Source organism: Marmota flaviventris, chromosome 7, assembly GCF_047511675.1.
Source record: "Marmota flaviventris isolate mMarFla1 chromosome 7, mMarFla1.hap1, whole genome shotgun sequence".
Lineage (NCBI taxonomy): Eukaryota > Metazoa > Chordata > Mammalia > Rodentia > Sciuridae > Marmota > Marmota flaviventris.
The window spans coordinates 20388737-20410371 of NC_092504.1; the positions used below are offsets into that span (position 1 = coordinate 20388737).

Consider the following 21635-nt stretch of genomic DNA (forward strand, 5'->3'; position numbering starts at 1 on the left):
TATTCTGTGTATTCTCTCTTGTTTGCTCTGCTGTATGAAGACTGAGGAAGGTGTGGGTGTAAGGGATAAAGAGAGTTTCTTCTAACCTTACGGAGTGAGGGGATGGAGATAGAGATGAGAATTTGGATTATAGATAATGGCATTTGTTAGTGAAGTGCTTGTGGAAGGCAACAAGGAGGGAAGAGGTCCGGCTCGCTAGTAACAGACAAGAGAGACTCCACTGTCTTTAAGGAACATGCATGTGCAGAAGGCAGGGAGAGAAGGAGTATTCAGAATGAAGTAGCTACAGTGGAGCTAATCTCCAAAGAAAAACTACTCTATTTTTAGATTCAGTAATTTCATTTAAAGCAGTTGACTAAGACAGTAAAATAGTAAATTAATTCTGTAACATAACAGCTTTGCAGTTTACATAGTTTAAATTTATAACACAACAAAGTACCAACTAAGTACATAACATGAATGAACCAAACTCTGAAAGTTAAATCTCTTCCTTCCTATAGGCCTTATTCTTTTCTTGCTCAGTGCCACCTCCAGTTATGCTATTGAACCAGATTCATTTTGCCTGCTACACAGTATGCCAGTCACTGAAGCAAGCCTTGAGAAAGTTTATTTTCAAGGCAGCCAAGCATGGAGACAAGACAATAAGTCTCAAATCTCTCTCCCCTAGGATAAGGTTTGGGAATATTTATGGGATAAAGAAGCAGAGTGTACCAGATGCGGTGACTCACACCGATAATCCAGTCACTTGGGAGGCTGAGACAGGAGAATTCTGAGTTCAGAGCCAGCCTCAGCAATGGCGAGGCCCTAAGCAACTCAGTGAGACCCAATCTCTAAATAAAGTACAAAATAGGGCTGAGGATGTGGCTCAGTGGTTGAGTGCCCTTGAGTTAATCCCTGGTACCAAAAAAAAAAAAAAAAAAAAAGGCAGCAGCAGCAGCAACAGAGTATGAAACAGGGCTGGGGAAAGGTGATGGGAGATGAAGTAGTCAGTGGCTCACCCACACATAATCCATCTTCATAGCTCTTCATAGGACACAAGTTGAGAAAACGGCCCCATTAGTGTGGTCTCAGAGTGGCGACTTTGGCATTCTGAGGTCAAATATTTCACCCTTCAGACAGACACCTGTGTAGGCCCAGATGAAGAGTGAGCCAGATGTTATCAGCTGAGTGGTCTCTGTAATTTTTAAAGTCAACTATAAGCAAGTAAGTAAAAGGAAGCAAATCTGGGGGGGGGGTTATTGAAGTGTCCTCTTGGTTTCACTTAGATCCTCAAAACCTTCACTCTTGTAATAGTGCAGTGCCACCATAAGTTACTGATGATCTGTGCTTTTAATCACTACTTAATGATCTCACCACTCTCATTTTAAACCTTTTCTTTGCTCGTGCCAGGCAGAGACTCCTTTGATGGTTATAAAAGAATTAGACTGCATGCAGGACCACCCAAAGGTAAAGCAGCGCACATATATTCATACGTTTGTGTATGTATGCATTAGTCAAGGTTTGGCTCTCAGAGGAGATGTCTTTAGATTTCCTGAATTCTGTGTATTTAGGAAACATTTCTTCACTTTCCAGTAATCAAAGAAATATTTGTTCTTTACTCATATAACTTTAATCAATAGGTGAAAATTGGGAAGGTAATGAAAGTTTTCTTTAAAATTTTTTTTTGGTTGACCTCCCTCCATCCCTCCTCATTTCAAGTAAACCAATTTAAGCTATATCATAGAAAGTTTTAGTATACTTTGTAATCCTAGCATTAACATTAATGTCCTAGCTGAGCACAGTTACACACACCTATAATTCCAGCAACTTTGGAGCCCAAGACAGGAGGATCACAAGTTCAAGGCCAGCCCAGCGTCAACAACTTAAGGAGACCCTCAGCAATTTAGCAAGACCCTGTCTCAAATAAAAATAATAGTAAGAAGAAAAGGACTGGGGATGTATGTATCTCAGTGGTAAAGTGCCCCTGAGATCAGTGCCCAATACCCCTCTCAAAAAAAACCAACCCCCCCCCAAAAAAAAGAACACACAACTTGTCACCCCTTTCACATTTTCCTATCCAGAACTGAACTACAGTTAAAATTCTATCTTAATGCAGATTATGTGGAAAATCGTGAATATTAAACTATTTACATTTTGAACAAAATTTGCCAGTATGTGAATTTGGGTAAGGCAGGTGCTAAACCAAGTTTCTTCTATGTCTAATGAGGGATAATCACACCTGCCTTATAAGATGCATGTGGGTAGAAAGTATGATGTTCATATAAAGTATGTACCATAATGCCTGTTTTCCTTAGCTGCTGTTGTGTTGTACCTCCACCTGGAGAGGGACCATTTTCCTTCTTAATTGCTGTGTGCTCCAAGTATATAGTATAGTAATTACTACATAATAGCCATGACATAAGGAAGGAGTATTGCTGGCTAGCTCCCCAGAGGCCCTTCTCATAGCCCCTCTGGTGTCTGTATCCCTTCTTCTCCATGGTAACTGAATCTGATGGATACTGGAGACTATTTTTGCCTGCTTTTGATTTTCATATAAATAGAATTTTGCAATATTATACCTTTTAAGTCTGCATTCTTTTGGTACTACAACATTGCAAATGGAGTAATAAGTTGCTTGATTTTGTTACATTAATAGTACTGTGTTGTGCGATTGTATAATTTTTCCAAACATTTGGTTTGTTTCTAATTTGGGTTTATTATATCTAATGATGTTGTGAGCATTCTATTACATATTTTTTTGATATCCATTTGTTCACATTTACCTAAATTCTCACATTTAATATTCAGAAGAGTCTCCTGAAGGACAGGCTATTTCGACTATTTTTGAACTTAATCAGCAATAAAAAATCTAAGGTCAACAGCAGATATTTTAAAATTTGTTATTGGCCTAGGAGTACCAGTAATTTCTCAAGTATACTTTAATGAAGGGAAAAAAATGGGTTCTTCATGTTCCACCTAATTGTACAATACTGTGTCTGAGTCTGAATCTAGAAGCTGAATCAAGATGAATAGAACCATTACAGCGAAACATTTCTTTTCTGTCACCAATATTTCCATCTGTGTGATGATAGCTGAAGAGTATACTTACTTGGCCTTTATCTACCAATATTATAGTTTGAATTTTCACTGGATATTTGTAATATTTTATTTCTAGGGTATTGAGACTCAATATAGAGTCCAGGTTTAAAAACAGATTCTTTGGCTAAATTATTATTATTTTTTTAAACTGCTAATTACATTTTTCTATAGTTTGTTAATTCTTTAGAGACAAGAACTAATTCTGAGATGCCTTCTGATACTCAGCTTATTTTTTTCTCTCATTTGCTTCTCCATTAGTCTCCTTGGCCCTTTCTGCTGAAGTCTCTTCTTGGAGATCTGATTAGTCTTCCTACCAAATGCTTATTTACCTGTCCTGGACAGTGGTTACCAAATAACTGGACCCCATTCCCACACAGATGGACTACACACTAAAAGTTGCATTTATTTTCAAGAATAGAACCCTTGGAAAACAGATTAAGAAGTTTTACATGTAGTTGTACTCAATGGACAATCTTACATTTCATGGGAAGGGAAAAAAATATCTCTTTTACTTTTGCTGTTCCATGTTTTCTTCTTCTTATTTTTTTAAGAGTCTCATTAATGTTGGAAAGAGCATTTTAAAAGCCGAGAAGACTATAATAACCCTCAATTGTCTGGTATATTTCTTCCTAGAACAATTTTTTGAGTTACTACCTAGCCTTCAGAAATTCAGGATTACATAATGCCACTGACAACCTCAAAAATTGCTGCCAACAATTTTATGGAAAGAAAATATTTTATTTTCTTTATAAACAATGAAAATTGTTTATAATTTGAGGTGGCAATGAGAAATATGAAGGAAAGTATTAGGAAGAAAATTATGTGATTTCATCTTGTAGGAATAAGCCAGTTTTTCATGATTACTCTATTTTGCATATAAGATGTTCTGTCTGTCCTAAGCAGTCTTTGTGGAGAGAGACACAGGCCACATACAAGGGTTGTCGTATGTTGACTGAGCTGCCTGCCTTTCCTAAGACAGACTTCATCATGCCATCTCTTTCCTTTACATCTTTGCCTTGATAGTAATAAAAATCATTTATATACACATATATTCCTTGGATTCTTTTTGTTTGTTTTGGCATCTACTTAATTTGCTTTTTCTAAGTTACTGGTGAGCCGCTGGTGACAGTAATATAGGGCCCTCCAAGACAAGCTTAGTAACATGCTAAGTCAGTGTAAGGCAAACCTAAATATATATTATTCTTGTAAGATATCCACAATGTAAAATTAAGTGTACAGTCCAGTAGCATTAAGTACATTCACATTGCTGTACAGCTGTCAACAGCATCAGTCTCTAGAACTTTTTCATTGTTCCCAACTGAAACTCCATGTCCATAGTAATAATTCTCTATTTCCCTTTTTGCTGCATGTCTTCAGTTCTTAACTTCTTGTAGGATTGCTACATATTTGTTAACACAGAGAAAATCAGTTTACTTTGAAGTCACAAATGAATTACACCCCTGTCTGCCACTTATTTCCTAAATGTGTGAGTTTGGGTCAGACTCAGCTTTGCTCCTCTTTCCCCCTGTCTTATCTTTAGAATGGAATTCTCTTTTTTGGTGACTGCTGAGAGGCATACTGTATGTAGAGCACCCAGAACCCTGCTAGGTACCCAATACATGGGCACCTCTACAGTTCATTCGTGTTGATGAATTAGTGGTCACCCCAGAGCCTCTGGTGTAGATGGCTTGCTCCTTGTTCTTCATCTGATTCCTGGTTTTGCATGCCTAGTTAGCAGTTGTGGAATGATAATAGAGTTGGAAAGAATTGAGTGTCTTAATTGTCATATGTTTTATAGAAGCTGTTATATTTCAGAAATATGTGCCCATACATTTGTTCATTCAGTAAATATTTATTGAGCACCTTTTGAATATCAGGCACACCTTCCCCTGACAGCCATCATTCTGCTTTCTGTCCTTGTGAATTTGATTACCCTAGGTACCTCTAATACACTGTTTGTTCTGTGTGTCTATCTTATTTCACTTAGCATAATGTCTTCCAGGGTCATCCATGATGTAGCATGTGCTACAGTATTTCGTTCCTTTTTGGGCTAAATAATATACCCTTGTCTGTATATATCTCATTTTGTTTATTCTTTGTTAGTGAACGTTCCTTCTACTTTTTTGCCTAAGGTAAAAGGTAGTTGCTTTAAGTATAAATGTAAAACTATCTTTTTGAACACCTGCTTTTATTTCTTTTGTTTATGTGCCTTGAAGTGGAATTGGATATGATAACTCTGTTTAATTTTTTGAAGAACCATATTGTTTTTTATAGTAGCTGCACTGTTTTTACATTCTCACCAGCAACGTACAGAGTCCCATTTCCCCCACATCCTTACCAACCTTGCTTACTTTGTTGTTGTTTTTGATAGTAACAGCCATACTAATAGGTATAAAGTGGTGTCATTGTGGTTTTGATTTTCATTTGCCTTATTAGTGATGTTGAACATTTTCATGAGCATATTGCCTTTTGGAGAAATGTCCATTCAAGTCTTTTTAAATTGTTGTTGAGTTGTAGATAACATTTTATGTATTCTGGATATTGGTCCCTTGTCAGATATATAATTTCAGCTACTTGTATTTTATTTATTTATTTGTTTATTTTGGTACCAAGGGTTGAACCCAGGGGTCCTTCACCCTGAGCCACATTCCCAGCTTTTTTTAATGTTTTATTCAGAGACATGGTCTCTCTGAGTGCTCTTAGGGCCTCACTAAGTTGCTGAGACTGGCTTTGAACTCAGAATCCTCCTGCCTCAGCCTCCGGATCCACTGGGATTACAGGCATGTGCCACCACACACCACAGTATAAAAATATATTATTTTGAATGGTCCATTTCAGTTTCATTGTATTTGTTAATGTAAATGTCATTCAGTAATCCAACCTTGAAAGAATAATGGTGTTTATCAAGTGCTTAGTTGGTGAGAGACACTCTTGTCAGAACTTTAAATGTATGAACCTTTTAAATTTTCACAAGAACTCTGTGTGGAAATAATTTCATCTGTGTTTTCAGATGAGGAAACTGAGGCATAGAGAGTTTAATTAACTTTTCTGTTCCAGGTCTCACCGTGGTTTATTTTGCACTTTGCTAGGATTTGGATTGAAGCAAGCCCTGGGTCTGTGTGCTTATCACAGCATTTGACTCTCTCCCCTGACTTGCTATGTGATCAACTTGTATGTGCCTCATCACATGGCACCTTTTGGTCTGCTTTACCTCTACCATACATCTTTACTTTCTTTTTTTTTTTTTTTTTAAGATAGAGCCAATATCTTTTCTTTCTTTCTTTTATTTTATTTTTTTATGTGGTGCTGAGGATCAAACCCAGCAAGAGCAAGGCAAGTGCTCTACTACTGAGCTATAACCCCAGCCCCTACATCTTCACTTTCTGTACTGGGTGAGGGGATGGAAGACAAAACAAGAAGGTAGGCAGACTTGTGATGATCAGAGAATCATGACTAAAATTCATAAAACCATGTGACATTTGAAAATGCAGTTCATAAAATTAAGGTGCTTGAAGAATATAGTAGCAAAAGTTAAGATTGGGTCCAGTGTATTAATGCATGCCTGTGATCCCAGCTACTCTGGAGGCGAAGGCAGGAAGATCACAAATTTGAAACCAGCCCATACAACTTAGCAAGATCCAAAATAAAAAGGACTCGAGATGTAGTGGTAAAGTACTTGTCTTGCATGTGCAAAACTCTGGGTTTAATCACTAGTACAACCCAAATAAAAATTTTAAAAAACTAAAAAGTCAAGATTGGAAACTCTTAATGTTCTTTAAATTGCATTTCCTTTGTGAAAGTGTAGCTTTTCCGTAAAGATACAAATGTGGTTCTCTGAGTCTAGCATATGTTTTTAAGAATGCTCTCAGGAAATTTGCTTTCTAAGACAATTTTTATGAATTCTTATCTTTGTTTTTATTTTCTCTGTTTTTATTTCAAGTCCCTTGTATTCTAGAATTGATACTGAGTGGGTATTGGTGGATGAATAACAATTTCATTTTGCTATTTTCATATGCCAAACTTAATTAGTAAAGGAAAAACCTGTCAAATTATGTAATACATTCTAAAGCAAAATGGAATTTTCATAGCTGTCCACCATAATCATTAATAATTGTATATAGGTTGTATCTGTGTTGTGTATATACATGGAAGTGAAGAAAGATGTGCATCTCATTCAAAATTAATGCTGCTACCTGAATAGTTTTTTGCTTGTATATGTGGGCATAAATGGGAAGTGCTGTGTAATCAACAGACTATATTCATTGTATGTATGGATTTAAAAATTTTTTTGTTGGTACAAATGATATTTTATTGAACATCTTCATGCATACTTTGCAGTCACAAATTATCTATGTATATTTCTATAATTGAAATGGCTGAGTCAAATGACTGCAAATGTTGAATTATAATAGACATTGCCTAAATGTCTTCCAAAAAGACTGAATAAATTTATACTCCTGAGGGTATATGATATAGTTCTGTTTCTTCATTTATATACCACTAACACTGGATATTATCAAACTTTAAATTTACAGCAAGCAATTCTTTAATAATTATCTTAACAACATAAAAGCTGTGCCAGGAAGCTGACCACAGAGCATCTTACATGCCACCTCAAAAAATATCATGTGAATGTTTTTTGATTTATTTTTCACCATCAGGTTCTATAGCAAGTAGAGTCAGGCCAGCATCTTGATTTAAGAGATGCGTGTTTCTCTGGGTGCAGCTTTTTTGTTTTGTTTTCCTGGTATAATTTCATTTTATAGAAAAGTTGGAAGGATATTAGAGTTCATTTAGATATCTCAAATGTTAACATTTGCAACTTTCACCTTGTCACTATTCACATACTACATGTACCCAGATGAACTATTTTCCCTGAACCATTTGAAAGAAAGAAGTAGACATAATATCTTTTTCTCTCTAAATTCTACATCAAATATTTCTAAAAGTAAGGACCTTCTCTTCCATTACCATTGTACTGTTACAAAATTGGGAAATTGAAATTGATTTGGTCCTTTATCTGTAGGTTTTATCCAGATTTTGTCAGTTGTCTGAATAGTGTCTTTTATAGCAAAAGTAGTTTTGGCACCATATGTTGCATTGTCCAGTTGTTATGTGTCTTAAGTATTCTTTTATCTGGGCCAGTTCCTTAATTTTGGATAAGCTGTTTCACAATTTGGATTTGTTCCTTATGTTTAGAATCAGGTTCTGCATTTTTGGCAGTAATATCACAAAAGTAATATTGTGTTTTAATGTATCATATTAGGAGGTATTTGGTATAGTATTCTCAGTCTCTTGTATCTATCTCCCTGTTCATTTCTTTTGGAGGGGTAGTTCTGGGAATTGAACCCAAGGCCTCACACATGCTAAACATATGATTCTATCACTAAGCTAGCTAGTGGTAGCCCCATTCGGTGATATGTGAAATTGGAGTAGTTTGCCCAGAATCTGATTGCACCTCTTTTTGAGGCTACAGATTTTCTTTTTAAGCCATAATTTTTTATATAAGATCTTCATGTAAGATATTAATGGAGGTCATTATTCTCACAATTTACTTATGCTATCTACATAAGCAGAGCTTTTTGCTATTACAGATTTATTCCACTGGAAGTCTTCTTTAGATATGGATATTTGGAAAGACAACCTTAACCTAACCTGTACTATTATTGGAGATTTTAGCTAAAAAGCCTCATGCCAAGCATAGTTGGAGATGATGATTGATAGCTCTCATTTTTCTTTCCACTTTTCCTATTCTTTATAGAAACTGCTGGGAGATTTTTACAAAAAGAAGGGGTTTTGTTTTATTTTTGTTTCTTGATTAAAAGAAAAGGTAGGATGAAGATACTTCAAAAATTAATAGTTCTTTTCAAATGTTTCTACAAAGCGTACAAGAGTTGGGAGTTTCTCCTCAGAAGTGGTCAGCACACATGTAGTTACATGCATGTCTTTGAAATGTATCCCAGGGAGTGTTTATTTCAATAAAAACATGCTTAATAAATGGGTTAGTTCAGGAGAATACATCATCATGCCTTGGTCATCTTTGTTATAGTAATGAGGGAGCACTAGCTATACCTACCTGAGTTTGGAGCAACATTGCTGTTAAATGTGGTTCTTAAAGTATAAGCAGGTTCACAACTAGAAATTGAAGTGTGAAAAAAGCTGACCTAGTTTATTTATTTTTGCAGTGCTGGGGATCAATTTCAGGGCCTTACACATATACATGCTGGGCAAATATTTTACCATTAAGCTGCACCCCCAGCCACAGATATAGTGTCTTGTTTAGAGATTGTGTGACTTAATATAAGCTGTATTATTCTGTATTTATCCATGAATGGAAAATGAGTAAATCTTTCGTAGTAAATAATTGTCCATTTGTCCCAGTTGCACATAAGTTTCAAAGGAGCATGTGTCTCTTGTTCACTGATCCATGTGTGAGTGCATGCACACACACATACATGCACATACCAAATACCTGTACTTGGCCCTTGCTACATATTCAATAAATACTTGCTGAAGAACAGATTTGAAAAGAGCATTACATGTACCCTTTTCTAATGTGTGTATATACATTTTTAATTTATTTTTTAAGAGTTAGTTACTAAGTAGTTTTCCAGCACTATATGCTTTGTTCTTGTTTTTGTTTGCTTTTGTTTCTATTCCTCCTACTGGTGGTAACTGCCTTGAAGGTGTGAATTTTGGGTTTCCTGATTTTTCCCTAATTTAGTACTTCTTCATTTCCCTCTCTTAAATCATGGTTCAGAAAATCCCAATACTTTTGATTGTATAAAATTAAAAACTGTTTATTACAGGTTTAGTGTAAAGTTCGGTTTAATTATGAATTTAGGTAGTTAATGCTTTCTTTTGTACATTGTTTCTTTCCTTATTTATTTTAATCTCATTTCTGCATTAAGTAGAAAATTTGGAAACTAGAAAGAATTACTTTAAGTTCTACAATCCAGAAGTTTCCCTAATGATTTGAGCTTATTTTTCAAGCCATCTGTTTATTTTCAAAACCAAAGTTCTACTACTATTACTAGACAATATTCTACATACATGAGGGTTTTTGCTTTATCTTAATAGTGGTGTAATTACCAAATTGTTCTGTATTTTAAAATATTTTTTTCTTGTTTGTTTCCCCTCCTTTCTTGATTTTTGACTTGTTTTTCTCATGTGAAATATCCTTTAGCCAGAAAAGGTTTAATAATTTTTTATCATATTTGTCCTCAGCACATTTGTAGTCATATACTTACTTCACAGACTGAATATAGAAGGAAGTGTATCTTGTGTGGGAGGAAACACTGCTGTACTTCCTCCATGAACAGAAGGAAGTACGAGTATATAAGTTTAATGTGTGTGTAAGTTTTCCACATATTTTGAAAATTCTAAGAGATTAGAGGATATATGGGAACCCATCAGGTAGGAAGTGTTGTGTTTAATGAAATTACAAATTAAAACAATCTATCACACACTTTTTTTTAAGAGAGAGAGAATTTTTTTAATATTTATTTTTTAGTTTTTGGTGGACACAACATCTTTATTTTTATGTGGTGCTGAGGATTGAACCCAACGCCCCACGCATGCCAGGCAAGCGCGTTACTGCTTGAGCCACATCCCCAGCCCAATCTCACACTTCTTGATGTATAAAATTAGATTTAGCTACTGTGATTAGCATTTTCCCTAGCTCTTCTCATTTGGGGGAATATAAGATCATTATTGTCTAAGAAGGGAAAGCAAGTGCATTAAAAGTAAAATGAATTTGCTAATTTAAAATTATACTGATGACATATAGACACTGAAGATATAAATTTTATTGAGCCAAATTATTATATGAGCATACTGGGTAAAGCAAGAACATGTTTCATTCACTTTCACTCCAGTCTGAGGAAGAAATATGTGAACATAGAACAAGAAGGGAGGGGCATGGTGCAAATCAACTGTACTCTAGCTGATTTTCGCTTTTTACTTTAAAAAGAAAGGCCTAGAATCAGAACCTTTTCACTTTACATATTTATCGGGATTATTACATTTAATTAAAAGTACATTTATACAGAATGTAGAAAATTTGAGAAACCTCATGCAAATGCAGTGTTGATAATCTATAATCATCAAAAGAGAAATTGAATAGCAGTTTAACTCATTATTTTATGAAGTTAAGAAGGTTCCCTGGACACTTGTAGGCTTACATTTTTTTCCTTTGTATTGTGAAACATAGCCTATACCTATTATAAAATGATGGTTTACATGGTGTAAACTTGGCCCAGCTTATTTCTAGTCACTTGTTAATTTAGATTATGTAGGTACACAGATGTTTTTCAAGGTAGATTGCAAACTGTACTTGCCCATCTCCTAATCTTTAGGTTGTAATCAGTCTCAGTAATTGATAGTTGATTACTATTTTTCTGCTGAGAAGTGATTATTTTGGTTGCATACTCTATATATTACATCATGAATTTTATGGACTCACCAGTGATTAAAAGGGAAGACCTTCTTTTTTCCAGTAAATAATTCTCAGAGTTTTATGTTAGTCATATATCAGATTAGTAATGAAGATGGGTCTTGGTCAGTACAAGATACTGTATATCTTAGTTTAACTTGACATTTTTTCCATATATATGCCAAAGAGGATTTATTAAATGATCAAAATTTAGTTGGATCATGCCCATCAGAGTTGTACATTGTGAATCTAGTACATGCTTTGTGAAATCTTCTTGAGACATCCCATTTTCTAATTCTTTCCACACTCCATTAAATACAGTAACCATTAGTTAAATGAGATAAACAGGAATGTGATGTCACGTGTGTTAAACAGAGGTTCAGGATTACACACAAAATTATTGGAGATAACTTTATTATGTACATAAGAAGCAATTTGATTTCAATTTTTATGATTCTTGGCCTTAGAATGGCACCTAGGTAGAAGATGATTCATGGTTTTGTGTGTTGTTGTCCAGTCTCAGCAGTACCTCTGTTGCTCCGATTTTCTGTTGATGCAGGAGTGATGTTGTGCAAGCATGCTATGTAATTGTTAGCTTGATTTAATTAGTATTTTTAAAAAAGGGTCTTGGCTATTTTAATCATCATTTACTTGTGAATGTAACTTTTCCAGAATTTTAAAGCATGTAGAAATAAAATTTAATATTTGAATTTTGAGTGTAGTGACTCTTAGTAGTCCTTAGTAGTTCTAGCTAGAATATTAGAGCTAGTAGAAAAGATGATGGCAATATTGAGATTTTTATTTTGTTCATTATCTGTCTAAAATTTTTACCGCTTGAACCCTTAGGTAGATTCCAGCCAAACTTCACTGTGCTTCTAAGAAATATGGTTCTACATGTATAATAATCTTTGTGGGTTTTATAATATATTCTGTATCTGCTAATGCTAAGACAGTTTTATTATACCTATATGCTGTAGTGGTACAATTAATCAGTTTACAGATTTTCAAAAAACCTTTCCAGTAGAAAAAGATTCAGTGCTGATTTTTGCTTTTAACTCCATAGCTGTGATTCATGGATCAACCAATAGTTGAGTGTTTTGAATGGTCTTTTTAGCTTGCCTTGCTGGTGTTACCATTAAAACATTGTGTTTTGTTTCTTGATTTTAAAAATTGAGTATTTTGTAATATAAAAAATCAAAGAAAATTAATGAGAATTCTGCTCATAAGAATGTATATTTGCTCATTTTGTGCTATTTCAGTTAAAGCCACTTTTTGATGTTTTAGAATTAATTAAAATATGAAAATATTAGGTGTAGATACCTATCACTTATAGATATTGAATTCATAAACAGTGTCAGTGTCACTATGACATTTATTTAACTTCAGGAAATGAACTAAATAGAATCCTAAGACTTATCATCAAAGTTAATAGTCTTGTGGAGCTTCATAAATATAGCATAGATATTATAAGTCAATAAGCCTTCACAGCCTGTACCTGTGCTTCTGAACAAGTAACTGCTTATAACAGCAGTCTTGCTTATAGATAAAAACATCTATTGGCCTTACTCTTCAAATGCAGTTTCATCACTGTCTTTCAAAAGAGAATCACATTTTCCTGTTTCAGAAGAAATAGAGATTATCACCTAGGAACTAGTTTACTCTTCTTGTACTTGTCTCTATTGGTTTTGTAATTGCTTTATTTAGTTCTTTTGGCTTAACCATTTATAACCTTAAAAATTGTTTTTTGAGCACATACTGTTTTTCAGGAACTGTTCTGTATATTTTCTATGTATTAATTAGAACATCAATTTCCACCTTTAATTCTCTCAACACTACTATGTCCTTTTTATTGATAGGAAAACTTAAGTTTTGTAGAATCACAACTAATTTCAGTTACATAGCAAGTAAATGCCAAATTATGAATTTGAACTCAAACAGTCCTACTCCAGAGCCTCACTCTAGTGTTGTGTTATCATTCCATCCTGAATTCTGTGGTTTTTCTTTTGCTTATGATTTTCCCCTTGCCTGCTCCCAATTAAGTGAATGCCTATATGCTAACCCATTTAGCACATTTCTCTTACAGGGCCTAATTAATTAGACTGTAAAACAGTTGTCAAAATCTGGGTTTCATTCTTAAGTTGGCCTACCACTTAATTTACTTTGTGACTTTGGACAAATTGTTTTCCCATCTTTAAGATGAGGCCAATATATACCTTATAGAATTGTTTTATGATGATAAAATATGGTAATGTGTAAAAGTATGTAGAGCCTGAAACATGGCAAACACTTGTGAATGCTGTATCTCCTCTTGAGCTGAGAGTACTTTTCTTAGTGCTGCCAATTATGAGAGACTGGAGGATCTTTGGTTAGTTATTTTTAAAATTTTTTAATTTTTTTTGAGATGTCTCTAAAATTACAGAACCTGTTATCCTCATCTGATCAGTGTTCTCCTTGCTTGAGTAGGTGTATAAGGCCTACTTGGGGTATCCTGGTTTTGTTTTAAGAACTGTTTTAAAGTGAGTATTTTGTTATTTCCTGGTGCAGTTGATTGCTGGATGATTTCTCTTTCCACTGTTATTCAGTGAGGTTGAAGTCATAAAGGAAATTTCATGATACCTAAAATAACTTACTATGGAGTATCTCATGCAGTGTGTTTAATTTTTTTTTTTTTTTACTTTATTTTCTAGGAAATTTGGTGAGAGGCCCCCACCTAAACGACTCACTAGGTAAGTATTATATTAATCGTCTACTCAAACATTTTATATGCATGGAGATCCCGTCATTTTTGAAACTATAATTAGGTGCTCTTAGAAATCATTCAAATATTGGTATCTAGAGCATAAATACATTCCCATCCCCCCAACTTTCTCCTCTGCTTCCCCCAAAAAGAAACAAACAAACAAAACAGAAATAATAGGATATAGTTCAAAGAGGAAAGATGAAACCATTTTGAGAATTAATCTTCAGTATTGTATGGTGAATGTAACAAGGGCAACAATATAAACAAAACTTCTTGTATCCAGCAGTGTGTTTAACCAGTCACAGTTTGCTGATTACAGATTTAATGATTTAAAGAATTTTAAGGAAAACATTTTTTCACCATTTTAAAGAAAATATGAGGTTTTGCCTGTTTTTAGTGAGAATAAACTGGTACTATGTTCTAATTACATAAATTGATTTTATACTATACATCTTATTATAGATGTTAAATTTAAAAATATTATTTTAAAAACAACTAAAAAATTTTAGGTCAGAGGTTATAAAATAAAGAAACTCAACCCTAGTCATAGTCCTAGTGTTCATTATTGCTAATTTCTTTTTTTAATCTTTCAAGAAAATTGTATATAAAGAGATAGATATGTCTGTCTTTTTTCTTTTCCTTTTCCCACTGAACTGGAAACATATCCTACCGTTGTTCCCTACTTTGTAACCACAATACATCTTCTACTTGGATAGTTCTCCTTAATGGCTTCCTGGTTTTCCATTGTCTTCATACCTTTCTTTATTTAATATTCCATATTGGTGGCCATTTAGGTTATTTCCAAATTAATGCTACTATTTAAAAAACTGTTGCACTTAAAAGAATAGTACCTGCCAGAAGAATACAGGAGACGATTTAAAGGAGCTCTTTTTGTTGTCCAAATCTAGAACATTTTCATCATCAAATAAATAATAATGTAATGGATTAAAAGCTGTAGAATCAAGTGATAGTTTAGTAGTCTGTGCAGCTTGAGCATTTCTAATCTGAAAATTCAAACTTTTTTGAGTGTCACCATAAAGCTCAAAAAGTTTCAGATTTTCAAACATTATGGGTTTCAGATTTTTAGTTTTGGTAACCTCAAACCTTGAATTCTATTCATATATTCTAAAGTCCCTAAAATTCTAGAATTATTTATTTATGTAAATATTTTAAAATTATTTATATAATTGAATAAATAGGGAACAGGGGATAGCTTTTCCTTATAAAAGAATACCATCTAATAAATGTAGAAGGAATATTAAATTAAGGAAATCACTACTTGATAGACACAATAGTGATTATTATATATATCATCAAGTGGATGCTTAAACTACTGGATTAAAATTTAAAGAAAAGCAAAATGTCTAATTCCAAAGTGGATTCTCTTGAAGTTTAAAGGGACAGTAAAATGGCAGTGCAGAAAATTAGCAGATACCACCTTACGTAAGTGATCTAAATTAGCATCACCAGTAATGGACAAATAGATATAATGTGCATCCCAAGGAGGACGTCGTATCACTTTAGTTGAAAGGAAGCATCAGAGAGATGCAAAAGGAGGGACATTCTCTATAATAAATTATATTCATTCTTCAAAATCTCAAGGTCAAAACCACAGATTGGCCAGGGCATAGTGGTGCATGCCTGTAATCCCAGCAGCTTGGGAGGCTGAGACAGGATGTTCGAAAGTTCAAAGCCAGGTTAAGCAACACTGCAAGTCCCTGACTCAAAATAAAAATATAAAAAGGGTGGATATGGCTCAGTGTTTAAGCCTCACTGGGTTTAATTCCCCCCTAGCTAGCTAGCTAAATCAATCAATAAATAAAACCACAGATTGAAGAACTACTCTGGATTAAAGGAAACCGTAGAGACATAACCCCATTTAAGTAAATCCTGAGCTAGGAAAGAAGTTTTCCTGTCCTGTAAAGCTGGAGTAGGCAAATGGTTTCTGTAATAGATCAGATAATAAACATGTTGCCTTTGTGGGCCAGATTGAGTCTGTTGTGAATTGTCAACTCTGTTCTTAGGAATGGAATTTCTGTGTTCCAACACATTTTTATGTGCAAAACCCAGTGGCTGTCCTGATAGGGCAAAGAGCAGTAGTTTATCAAGCAGTTTATCTTGATAACACCCCACCCCCACAAGTACAGGTTTATTGAATAAGTGACAAATTCGAGTAAAATCTGTAGAATAGATATTAGTATTGTGTAAGTGATAATTGCATTGTAATTATAAGAATGTCCTTTTTAAAAAAATAAACACTTTCGTATATTGGGTAAAATGATATGTCTATAGAGGTTCTTAAAGGTTTAAAAAGCAATATGCAAACATGGTAAAATATTAAAATTTGAGAAGTCTAGGTGAAGGGTGACTAGGAATTCTTAGTACTAGTTTTATAACTTTTCTGTAATTCTTAAGTTATTATAAAATTTAAAAACATTTTTAAAAATACGTTATTATATAAGTATTCTAGGTAAAGTATACTGTGAAAATATAATTTGTCTCACAAATTTTCCATTATTTGTTTTTATATATCTGTTGAATAAGTTCTTCTAAGAAGAATTACTGTGTTCACATATTTAGGCATTTTGAAATTTAATAGATAAAGATTTTTATTTTGTTACCAGCAGTGATTAGTTGGAGTTATTTCTAACAATAAAATATATTTTTATGAATAAGTTTCTTTAATGGATATATCTGTAAAAATAACAATATGATAATATACTTCATAAAGAAATTTTCCTTTCCTTTTCCTAAATACATACAGAAATCTAGTTAGGTCCCATCTACTTGATAATGATTTTCCATCATTTACCCGTTAAGCAGTTTTCCCTCTTTGGAAAATTTTAGTAGTTTTTAGGACTACTACTTCTGGCCAAGATGGTGTAACAGGAACTGGAATTACTCTCCAGCCTGAAACAACTAAAAACATGGACAAAATATATGAAACAACAGTTTTCAAGATGTTGACCAACAGGCAAGGAAGGACATTGATTCCCAAGAAACAGGAGACAAATGAGGTGAGCCCTATGATTGCCCCAGCTTCAAGCCTGGAGAGAGTTCCAGGCCATGTTGTAGGGAGGGGGAGTCCATGTGAAGCTGGAATTCATGGAGGCTGAGATGGCTAGCGTTCACAGCGCAGAGACCTGAAGAGGAAAGAACAGTACAGAGAGTTCCAGAGATTGGCAAAGGGTTCTTTCTCTTTTAGTTGTCAGCCAAGTATTGATCAGCACACGTATGTGAGCAATCACCCACCGGTGGGGAAAACCATCCAGAAGAATTAAAGGAAACAATCCCTAAAACTCAATTAGGGCTATGAATTGTATCTCTTTTCAATGAACAGAGGAAAAATAATCTCATAATTCACAGACCATCAGCTAAACTCAGAAGAGTTTGGCTTTGGTGTAAAATTAGGCCCAGACTAAGTGGCAAACTTAAAATAAGACTGAAATGATCAAACTCTTTTCAAGTAACTATGTACCAGAACAGAGCTCAAGAATATAAGAATGAAAAAAACCATGCAGCACTAACAAACAAAAACAAAAAATATATATACATCAATCATACAAAGAAGCAGGAAAATATCCAAAATGAGAAGAAAAACCAGTCAAAACCAACCCAGCAATGACATAGATGACATTAAAACAGTTATTATATGCTTGTGATCAATATGTTGAAGAAGCTAAGATTAAGAGTTAGGAAAATGGTCAGATGGTAAATATTTTGGTTTTGTGTCATATACAACTTCTGGTATAACTCAACTCTGCTGGAGCACAAAAGCAGCCATAATGTGTCAACAAATTAGTGTTTCTGTGTAATGAATTACAGATCTATTTCTAAAGCAGACATAGTGGGTTGGATTTGACCTACCAGTGGTAATAATAAACAACTAAATAACAATTTATAATTATTCTGTATCTCTGAACAAGAGGAGAGATGGAACAGTTTAATAAAGACATGGAAGATACACATTTTTAAAAAGAGACACAAATGAATTTTCCAGAGATGAAAACAACAATAAGGTGCAAAAAATACACTTGGTGTTAATTTCAGAGTAGATGAAGGAGAGAATAGTTGACTTGAAGACATAGCAGTAAAAACTATCTAAAGTGAAGAAACAGGAAAAGTCTGGAAAAAAGGACAAGCATTAGTGAGTGAGCTGTGGTCTGTCTTCAAGCATCCTTATTTACATGTAATTGGAATCATTGAAGGAGAGGGTGTGACTCAAGTGATATATGAGGAAATAATGGCTGAATTTTTTTTTAAACATTGTTAAAAACTTTTAAACCACAGATCCAAGAAACTCAGTAAATCCCAAGTGTGAAACTACACAGAAGCACATCAGAATCAAATTGATTAAAACCAGTGATAGAGAAAAATCTTAAAAGCAACAGAGACAAAAGACAAATTATTTACAAAAGAGCAAAGGTAAGGAAGGATGATAGCAAGTTTTTCATCTGAAACTTTGCTATGGATAAGACAGTGAAGCAAGAGCTTTCAGGTGCTCAAAGGGTTTGGAAAAATGCCTGTCGACCTAGAGTTCTCTACCCACTGAAGGCAAAATAAAACTTTTTAAGACATACTAGAAATGGAAAGAATTTTTCACAGGCCTGAGCAAGAACAAGAACAAGAAAGGTGACATCATTACAGATTCTACAGACACTTAAAGGATAGCAAGCAAATATTGTAAATAACTTTATGCCAATATATTCAACAACTTTTGAAGATAGACACAAATTCCTTAAAATTAGCAAACTACCTGAGCTTACTCAAGAAGAGGTGGGTAATCTGAACAACCTTAAATCTAAAGAGATTGAGTTTGTTTTTATAAACTTTTTGACAAATTTGCAGAAATGTTTAAGAAAAGTAATTATGCCATTTCTTCACATAGTCTTTCTGAAAACTGGAGAGCAGGACATATTTCCCAGTTCATCTTGTGAGAACAGTATTGCGTTATTACTAAAAGCAAAAACATTAGAGGAGAATGCACCAATATTCCATGTGAAGAAAGGTGTAAAAAAGTCTTAATAAATTTTTAAATGAAATCCAACAATACGGTTAGACCTAGTGAGATTTATCTTAAAAATGGAAAAAGTCAGTTCAACATGTTAATAGAACAAAGAAGGAAAATCACGTGGTTATCTTAAGGGATTTAGAAAATGCTTTTAACGTTCATTCTTGATAAAAATTCATAGTATGGTAGAAATAAAGGGAATTTACTAGCAATCACAAAGGATACCTCTGAAAAACTACATTTATTACCATATTTTTAATGGAAGACTGAGTATTTCCGTCTAACATTAGGACCACACAATAAAGTTCTTTCTTATAACTTTTAATTTAACATTGTACTTGAGGTTCTAATCATTACAAGGCCAGAAAAAGAAATGAAAAATTAAAAAATATATATATAAAGAAAGAACTTCATTTTCAGAAGTTATGATCATCTTCTTAAAAGCTACTATAATTAATAAGCAAGTTTGGCAGGGTGGTGGAATACAGGATCAACATATAAAACTCAGTTATGGGCTGGGGATGTGGCTCAAGTGGTAACGCGCTCGCCTAACATGCGCAGGGCGCTGGGTTTGATCCTCAGCACCACATAAAAATAAAATAAAGATGTTGTGTCCGCCGAAAACTAAAAAATAAATATTAAAAAAATTCTCTCTCTCTCTCTCACTCTCTTAAAAAAAAACCTCAATTATATTTCCTCATATTAGTAATGAATAATTGGAAATTGATGAGGTATATCAAACAATATGTAATTCTTAGAGAAAAGCTTGACAAAAGATGTACAAGATCTCTGCCATGAAAATTATTAAATATTGCTGGGAAAACTTGAATTACTAAGTAAATGTTCTTCTGACAGAAGATTTTGTATTTGTTAGAAATATTTTCTTCATGAATTGATCAATGGATTCGACACAGTCCCAGTCAGAGTTCCAGCAGCTATTGGACAGGCTATTTATAAAATTCATGTGAAAATGCGAACAATCTAGAACAACCAAACATTCTTGAAAAACAGCAGCAAGTAGTTTTATATTGCCTGATTTCAAAAGTTGTTATGAAGCCACAGAAATCAAATGTAGTCTTAGGGAAAGATGTAGATCATTGTAACAGAATAATAGCCAGAAATTGTTCTTTGAATATATGCTTATTTGTTTTCCAATCAAGGTGCAAAGGCAATTTAGTTAGATAAATGATAGTCTTTTTAACAAATGATTCTAGAATAATCTGTTATCCATATGCTGCCCCTTCACACAAATAACTACCATTCATCCATAGCACCATATACAAAAATTAACTCAATATAGACTTAAATGTAGAATTCCAATTAAAGTTTGTAAAAGAAAACAGGTGGAAGTATCTTGATCTTTGATCTTGACCAAGCAAAGATTTTTAGTATTAATGCCAAAAGAACATTCTGTGGAATGAAGAAATTGATCATTTACTTCATGAAAGTTAAGAATAAAGTCTTTGTGTTTAGACAATGAAAAGAGCTTTCAGAAGTCAACAAAAAGAAAATTAACTAATTTTTGAAAGGGATAAATGATTTGAAGAATTGTCTATAAACAACACATACCTTGTGGCAGATAAGCTCTAAAGAAATGCAAGTTAAAATCAATTAGTGTTTAGTCCTCTTGGGCTTTTGTAACCTTATGTCAGAAACTGTAAGCTTATAAATCACAAATTCTACTTCTCATAGTTCTGGAGTCTGTGAAGCCCAAGATCAGGTGTGAAAAGATTTGATATGTGGTGGAGGGCTGCTTCCCAATTTATAGATGACCAACTTTTCTCTGTCCTCTCATGGCAAAAGGGATGAAGGCATTAATCCTGTTCATGAGGATTACTTCATGACCTGATTACCTCCCAAATGCCCCACCTCCAGACACGATGGCGTTGCTGATTAAGTTTCAACATGAGAATTTGATACGGATGTATTCAGTCTGTAGCAGTGAGATAACCACTTTACACCTATTAAAATGCCTTAGATTTAAGGGATTGATCATATGTGGAACTACTATTTTTATATACTGGTAGTGGGTATATAAAATGCTATAATAATTTTTGGAAAAAAAATTGAAGTTTAACATATCCCTACCATATGGCCCAGCCATTCCATCCTTACATATTTAGTTAAGAAAAATGAAAACATGTGAATACAAAAATATTGAAGCACAAATGTTCATGTTAGCTTTAGTTGTGATAGCCTTATGGGCATAATCCAAATATCCAGCAACAGGTGAATGGATCAACAAAGTGTAATATATTCTACAATGAACTGCTATTCAGCAATGATAAAAGAATGAAATCTTGATACAAACAGCTACTTAGATGAATGTTAAAATAATCATACTCAAGTTTTCTAAAGAAGTCAGGAAAAAA

The 21635-nt window shown here is 33.8% G+C and overlaps 1 protein-coding gene across 5 annotated transcripts in view; it reads left to right on the forward strand.

Annotated features, from left to right (window-relative positions):
- Rbpj (recombination signal binding protein for immunoglobulin kappa J region) overlaps positions 1 to 21635 on the forward strand; it is a 216603-nt gene that overhangs the window by 159670 nt on the left and 35298 nt on the right. For 4 of the 5 annotated variants that reach the window (XM_071614203.1, XM_071614202.1, XM_027938958.3 and 1 more), the window contains one exon: positions 14200 to 14238. In XM_071614203.1, the coding sequence (XP_071470304.1) occupies positions 14200 to 14238 (39 nt within the window). Of the gene's footprint in view, positions 1 to 1423; positions 1447 to 14199; positions 14239 to 21635 lie in introns of those variants that run through there. The other variant, XM_071614201.1, reaches the window with a different exon arrangement.